Below are 8,236 nucleotides of genomic sequence, written 5' to 3' on the forward strand. Positions count from 1 at the left end.
AAAAAAAAAAAAAAAAAAAGTCTAAAAACTCATTTTGGAAAATTACTGATATGCAGCAATAACGTTGACTTTATTTTTTCCAGATATGGCCGCGTGGAAAGTGTCAAAATTCTCCCCAAGAGGGGATCTGAAGGAGGAGTGGCTGCCTTTGTGGATTTTGTGGACATCAAAAGTGCACAGAAAGCTCACAACTCGGTCAACAAAATGGGAGATAGAGACCTACGCACGGATTATAATGAACCAGGCACCATCCCGAGTGCTGCTCGGGGATTGGATGATACAGTTTCCATAGCATCTCGTAGTAGAGAGGTTTCTGGGTTCAGAGGAGGTGGTGGAGGGCCTGCTTATGGTCCCCCACCGTCACTTCATGCACGAGAAGGACGTTATGAGCGGAGACTTGATGGGTAAGTTCCAAGGTTTCTGTAGGCAGGTATTTTGTATTTGATATGGTGAGAAACAGAAACTCATATTTAGGGGCCCCAGACGGATTTAAAGTTTTGGGCATTCTCAAAGTTTCCTATTTTGGGTTGGAAACGGAAGTGATATCTATCCCAATGGCTGGTATCTTATGGAATCATAGAGGATATTTCCTGCAGCTGATTGGATATCTGTTCCTGAGATATAATGTGATGGAAGATTTCCTATGGAAGCATCATTTTTGGAGTTACCTGTCTTCTAGAATTAATTATTCCTTCTCTTGGATAATGTTAAGTCCTTCCTTGGATATATCCCTTCTACCTGATGGAGCTATTTGGCTTTTGTGTTCATACTATATGGAATATTTCTGGAATATTAGAGCCTACAGATTCTTTTAGAAGTTGATATCTGCCTCTCCATTTTCACTACATAAAATGTACAAACAAATTGGATTGTCACAAAATAATCTAGCAGACCATAATGATTCAACCACTTGGATTCTACAAACAATACTTTAACCTGGAAATGTGTACTTGGATGAAGAAGAGAGAAGGCAATGCTTGATTTTTCCATTTTGGATCTACACAATTTCTGTATTGTTGGAATTACACTCTTTGATGGAATGGGGAAAAATTAAAATGATGGACATTTCCTAAATCCTGGAATATAGCCATTCTTTTCTAATTGCTGGGATATATGGGATGTCATGCTGTCAAGATTCCACTAGCCCAGGGAAAGAGGATTACTATATCATTTCTTAAGCAAGTTGCTGTCCAATTAAAGGTACTTTAGCTTTGAACACATGGTGATGATCAGTTGTGGATACAGCAATCAAAATTGACTGGGCTGGATGGCTACAAAAGTGAACTATTGGCGAGCAACTGTGCCTTCCTCATTTGTTGGAATTGTAGAGGATATTTCCTCTTCTGCCAGCTGCCTGATTCATACTTAGGGCTGGAAATATTTATGAATGTGGATAAATTTCTAATTGTCTACTATCTCAAGAAAGAAGTCTGGGGGTTTGAGAGTTACAGTTTGTCTGGGACTACTTGCTTCCAGTGGAATTATTTTGTCTGGTCACTAAGATTTTTTTTTTCTTGTGGTTCATCTAAATATCATTTGACACCCTTGCCCATTAAGAAGGTGGATTACCCCTATAAGAGGGGCCAAAATTGGGGAAGTTATGTTCACAATTCTCTCCCTAGATTTAATTGGGATTATAGGTCGTGTTTCCACACTTGGAAAAGGTTGGTATGTCCTGACCTGTGTATATTAGCCCCTCTCCTAACCCAAGTCAAACTCTCTTTTTTCCCCCACTAACTCTAGAAGTATTTAGTACTAATAGTGAATCAGAGAATAGCCATTAGATTTCAGCTCTGCTAGCTCTTGTGCTTGCCTTCTGTATCTTCTTAATGGATAAAAACGTTGCATATTTATAAAATAGCAGCTGTAGCAGTAATTGTCCTGGAACTTTTTTGCCTATTGCTTCTGTTAAATCATTAATAATGGCTTTCACTGATTAACATTTGATAGGGTGCTAAATTAATTATTTATGGCATTTTCTCTTAAGTCTCAAAGGAAACCCTCTTATTTGTTAGACATTGAAATACAAAAATTTCGAAACTGTAGTAAATAAAAGAGAAACTCATTTAATACATTTAAGTAGGAAAGATATAGAATGTTTATCATGCCAATTTTTCACGATAGCAGCAGAAAAGCTAAACTAAGCCTAGGAAGGTGGGGTTGCTACTAAGAGAAATGATGGGTGAAAATGAGTATTAGTGGAGAGACCTGGAATCTAAGTATGAACTGGGGATCTAGTATTAATTGTTACAATATTTTGCCAGATACTCTTCATTGGAGAGATTCTAATTCTTTATGTTTCATGATTCCTTAATCCCTTTTGATAGAAGATAGATCCAGAGATGGGTTGAAGAGAAACTCAAGTGAAATGGTCTTTTAGGAGCTGAGTTCTAGTTCTCTACAAAAGTAGAGAACTTATGATTTCTTTTTAGGATTATAATTAGTTTTTAATATTAACACATAATTGCATGTGTGTAATTGCACATGCGACATGTTTTGTACTTTTTAGGTTGACAGATATTCACATCCTACTAAATGATTTTTTAAATTAAGTTATTTTGCTAATAGCGACCTTAGAATATCTTGTAGTTCCTAATGTTGCCTAATTTCATCACAGGCAATTTGAGTATAGCTAAAAGCTAAAAGAATGTATTTCCTGCAGCCATTAAGTGTATACATTAAGAAATTGAATCATGGAATAGTCATTTTTAAAGTCATTTGGAATTTGATGACACAGGAGTAATTTTTATTTTTAGTTAAATTTACGTAGCGTAGCATATGGTAACCTAATATTTTGATATTTGAAGTGGTTTTTTTTGAGATTCTATTTTTAGTATTAAATGTAATTGGGTACCTCTGTGCAGTCTGTGTAGTCTAGTTCATGTAGTCTAGTAATTTTTTATAATTATCCAAGCAGTCAAAACTTAATGAAACAGTTAAACTTAGAAAATTTTTTCTGGACTTCTTGAAAGTCCTTCCTACTGTTGAGACATGCGCTGCAGCAGGGCTTTCATGTCTGAGTTAAAACATAGCATGGAAATGTGGCCTAAAAGAAATTTGTGAATAAATAAAATTTGGTATATACTTTAATCAGATGAAAGTGTAAAAACTTTCATATTATTAAAATAGTCTCCTCTTGTTCCGTTAACATGAAAAGGAGATTGTATATTTATGTATGCAAGTCAGAAAATCTCTAATAAAGTGAGCAACTGAGCTGCAGAACACTAGTCATGAAAGCCCAATATACAATGAAAACAATGATTCCTCAGCTGTGAAAATAATTTTTGGAGTCAAGTAAAATGTTAAGCTTGTTAGCGTTTGCTTACTAATTAGGTTAATGCTGTTTAGAAAATGACCAGTTGCAAAGACAAAGACAATGCTGAAGTGAATGTTTGCATGACTTGCTTTTAGTTTTGCTTGCTCCTTTCTGATTAAATATTTTTCCCCCTCCTAAATGCAGGGCTTCAGATAACAGGGAGCGTGCTTATGAACATAGTGCCTATGGACACCATGAACGGGGGACGGGAGGATTTGATCGGACAAGACATTACGATCAGGATTACTATAGAGATCCTCGAGAGCGGACTTTACAACATGGGCTCTATTATGCTTCTCGGAGTCGAAGTCCAAATCGCTTTGATGCTCATGACCCCCGATATGAACCTAGGGCTCGCGAGCAGTTTACACTGCCGAGTGTGGTACACAGGGATATCTACAGGGATGATATTACCCGGGAGGTACGAGGCAGAAGGCCAGAGCGGAATTACCAGCACAGCAGGAGTCGGTCACCACATTCATCCCAGTCTAGAAATCAGTCTCCTCAGAGACTGGCTAGCCAAGCGTCTAGACCCACAAGGTCCCCTAGCGGCAGCGGCTCTAGAAGTAGATCCTCCAGTAGTGATTCAATCAGCAGCAGCAGTAGTACCAGCAGTGACAGGTAGGTTAACAGCCTTTTGTTATAACAGATGAGCTAGCTTTAAACAAATTCTCAACAATCAGTGGGAATGGTTTCAGCATAGTATTATTTTTTAAAGTAATCTTGGATCATATATGTATGTAATCAGTAAAGAAACTGGCATGTGGCTATTGAATTAACTGTTCTAAGTACTTGAAGTTAAGTGATGATTTGCAAAGTGCTATTTTATCCTCCAGATGCACAATATTAAAATTAAATGATCAAAGAGGAAGGGAGGTGGTGACTCTAGCTGTGCAAGGCAAATCTTGTGACACTGAAATTATGGTATCTCTTTAACATTTTTAATTTTGTAGGTGTATAATACCAATTTATTTCTATTATTTTGAAGATTTGTAAAAGCTGATTAAATATGTATTGGTGAAATATATTGTTGACACATTTATTATCAATGACTAAATCAACTTATGAACAAATTTTAGCTAATTTTAACATCAGGATGGTAACCAATTTATAAACTCAAGTAGAAAAGCTTCCTTTGAATGCAGGTTGTAACTTTACTGTTCTCTAAACTGATCTCACTAGTTGAGAATTTCTTACTACAAATAATAATAATTATTTTTTAAAGATAGAGTCTCGCTCTGTCACCAAGGCTGGAGTGCGGTGGTGCAGTCTCAGCTCATGGCAACCTCTGCCCCCTGGGTTCCAGCAGTCCTCCTGCCTCAGCCTTCCAAGTAGCTGGGATTACAAACGTGTGCCACCACGCCTGGCTAATTTTGTATTTTTAGTAAAGATGAGGTTTTGCCATGTTGGCCAGGCTGTTCTTGAACTCCTGACCTCCAGTGATTTGCCCTCTTCCGTCTCTCAAATTGCGGGGATTACAGGCATGAGCCAGAGTGCCCAACCAAGGAGTTTTATTCGAAAAGCAAAAATAGCAAGTTAAAGGTAATCTTAATAAGAAACTTAGCTTCAAACCGAGTTATATGGATTTTGAAATCACAGATCTAGGTATATGGTATAGATTATCCTTTAAGTAATCTGGGATAAGTTATTTACGTTCTTCAGGTCTCAGCTTTCCTTTTTTTTGAGATGGAGTCTCACTCTTGTCACCTAGGCTGGAGTGCAATGGTGTGATTTTGGCTCACTGCATCCTCCACCTCCTGGGTTCAAGTGAGTCTCCTGCCTCAGCCTCCCAAGTAGCTGAGATTGCAGGCGCCCACCACCATGCCCAGCCAATTTTTGTATTTTTAGTAGAGACGGGGTTTCACTGTGTTGGCCAGGTTGGTCTCTAACTCCTGACCTCAGGTGATCCACTTGCCTTGGCCTCCTAGAGTGTTGGGATTACCGGCGTGAGCTACCGTGCCTGGCTAAGCTTTCTCATTTTTAATAAGGACTTTAATAAAGTTATTGTGAAAATTAAAATGAAAACTTCATGTAAAATGCTTACTTTGATACCTAGTATATGTTTAAAAAAATGCTGCTATTCAATTTGTTAAACCCATATGACCTACTTTTCAGTTTAGGTGGTATATATTTAAAATTTACAGTCAAATTCTTTGACTTGATCAAAAGGCTCAGATTACTTTTCTTTTGCCTGCTTAAAATTAAGCAAATGGTCATGTAGTTGAATGGCTATTTTTAGGCTTCCTAAATTTTCTTATTCAAAATAATAAGTGAAAACATTTTGTTTATCCGTCTGCCTATCTAGATATAATTCAAACATTCTGGAAGATTTTGCATATTAAAACGAAACGAGCATATAGTTTAGGAAGTCAGGAAAGTCGCGTTCTGTGCTCAGCTCTCAAGCCCTGTGACATGGATGAAAACTCTTTTGCTTTTATTTGGTATGCTGTCTAGATAAATGATAGATGAAATTCATTTGAACCATATAAGCTAATTATAAAATCTTGTTTTTCCACTTTTTTTCTGCATAGAATTGTCTAAAATACTCAAGTTTTTGTCATTTTCCACAAACCTACCTCATTAAAAAGCTGCGACTGCATTCCATTGGATCAAAACTTATTGAAAAGGTGTTGAGGCACTGGGCGTGATGGCTCACACCTGTAATCCCAGCACTTTGGGAGGCTAAGGCAGGTGGATCACCTGAGGTCAGGAGTTCGAGACCAGCCTGGCCAACATGGTGGAACCCTGCCTCTACTAAAAGTACAAAAATTAGCCAGGCGTGGTGGCCATACCTGTAATCCCAGTTACTCAGGAGGCTGAGACAGGGGAATTGCTTGAATTTGGGAGGCAAGCCCCTGCACTCCAGCCTGGGTGACAGAGATGAGACTCTGTCTCAAAAAAAAAAAAAAGAAGGCCGGGCGCGGTGGCTCACGCCTGTAATCCCTGCACTTTGGGAGGCCGAGGCGGGCGGATCACGAGGTCAGGAGATCGAGACCATCCTGGCTAACAAGGTGAAACCCCGTCTCTACTAAAATACAAAAAAAATTAGCCGGGCGCGGTGGCGGGCGCCTGTAGTCCCAGCTACTCGGGAGGCTGAGGCAGGAGAATGGCGCGAACCCGGGAGGCGGAGCTTGCAGTGAGCCGAGATGGTGCCACTGCACTCCAGCCTGGGGGACAGAGTGAAGACTCCGCCTCAAAAAAAAAAAAAAAAAAAAAGAAAAGAGAAGATGTTGAGCCTGGGCAAAGTGGCTCACGCCTGTAATTCCAGCACATTGGGAGGCTGAGGTGGGTAAATCACTTGAGGTCAGGAGTTCGAGACCAGTCTGGTCAATGGTAAAGCCCCGTCTCTACTAAAAATACAAAAATTAGCTGGGGGTGGTGGTGGATGCTTGTAATTCCTGCTACTCAGTAGGCTGAGGCAGGAGAATCGCTTGAGCCCAGGAGGCGGAGGTTGCAGTGAGCTGAGATGGCTAGAGGAGAATGATGCCTTCAGAGTAGCATTATACTTTGATGGGAGTATAATGGATCCGCCCTCAGACTTGTAGGCTCAGAAGCTTGAACCCAGAGGCGATCTGATGAATTTGATGGAGCTTAATCCCTGTTCATGTAATTTAAAAAAAAAAAAAAAAGTGGTTCTATGCTTCTAAATATTTGCACTCAGAAAGATAACTGCTAGAAGGGTAGATGCACTTAGAAAATCTGCCTGTGGACTAAATTACAATAAAAAAGTTAGTGAGAAAGGGAATTTTTGGTGATTATTTTATCACGTTAGGGTAGCTAGATGTATTCATTTATATACCAAAGGCTACAACCTAGAGGTTTGACATCTGACCAGCAGACAAAATTTCTTTTCTTTTCTTTTTTTTTTTTTTTGAGGAGGAGTCTTGCTCTGTTGCCCAGGCTGGAGTGCAGTGGCATGATCTCGGCTCACTGCAAGCTCTGCCTCGGAGGTTCATGCCATTCTCCCACCTCAGCCTCCTGAGTAGCTGGGACTACAGGCGCCCGCCACCACACCTGGCTAATTTTTTGTATTTTTAGTAGAGACGAGGTTTCACTGTGTTAGCCAGGATGGTCTCGATCTCCTGACCTCGCAATCCGCCTGCCTCGCCTCCCAAAGTCCTGGGATTACAGGTGTGAGCCACTGCGCCCGGCCCAGCAGACAAATTTAATTCATCTTGTATAGTGTTTTAAATTATTGCCAGTATTTAAAAAATTGGAATTTCCACCTAAAAGGCCAGATTTAGGCTCTTGTATGTTTTATTTCCCTCTGATTTGCACTGTAGGACCATACCTGACAAGGAAGTAAGGGATCCTGAAATCTGCTGGTTGAAGTCACCTTCTTACCATGGACTTGGGGAAGAATCATTGAGAGATTCTTGCTCTGTTCCCCCTTTCTTATGTGTGTAGATTCTTCCTTTTTATAGATCACTATTTTTTTTTCCTTTTGAGAGATTATAGAGCATTTACTTAGGTTATTGGTTTCATTTCATATATAGTCATATTTTCTAGAGCTAACAGATTTCAACCCTATATTTACACGTTGCTTTTAGTGAGTTACTTGAATCTCATTCATTAATTTATTGATTCCTTCTAATCTCACTGATGTGACAAATTTTATGTAATTACAGCTTTTTTTTTTTTTTTGAGACGGAGTCTTGCTCTGTCGCCCAGGCTGGAGTGCAGTGGCCGGATCTCAGCTCACTGCAAGCTCCGCCTCCCGGGTTCACGCCATTCTCCTGCCTCAGCCTCCCGAGTAGCTGGGACTACAGGCGCCCGCCACCTCGCCCGGCTAGTGTTTTGTAGTTTTAGTAGAGACGGGGTTTCACCGTGTTAGCCAGGATGGTCTCGATCTCCTGACCTCGTGATCCACCCGTCTCGGCCTCCCAAAGTGCTGGGATTACAGGCTTGAGCCACCGCGCC

The 8,236-nt window shown here is 40.0% G+C and overlaps 1 protein-coding gene across 1 annotated transcript in view; it reads left to right on the top strand.

Annotated features, from left to right (window-relative positions):
- Window positions 1-8,236, top strand: part of SPEN (spen family transcriptional repressor) — a 101,933-nt gene that overhangs the window by 30,830 nt on the left and 62,867 nt on the right. The window contains exons 2-3 of the mRNA XM_025376630.1: window positions 84-404; window positions 3,461-3,937. Coding sequence (XP_025232415.1) covers window positions 84-404; window positions 3,461-3,937 — 798 coding nt within the window. The remainder of the gene's footprint in view (window positions 1-83; window positions 405-3,460; window positions 3,938-8,236) is intronic.

The sequence above is a fragment of the Theropithecus gelada genome, chromosome 1, assembly GCF_003255815.1.
Source record: "Theropithecus gelada isolate Dixy chromosome 1, Tgel_1.0, whole genome shotgun sequence".
In the NCBI taxonomy this organism is placed as follows: Eukaryota; Metazoa; Chordata; class Mammalia; order Primates; family Cercopithecidae; genus Theropithecus; species Theropithecus gelada.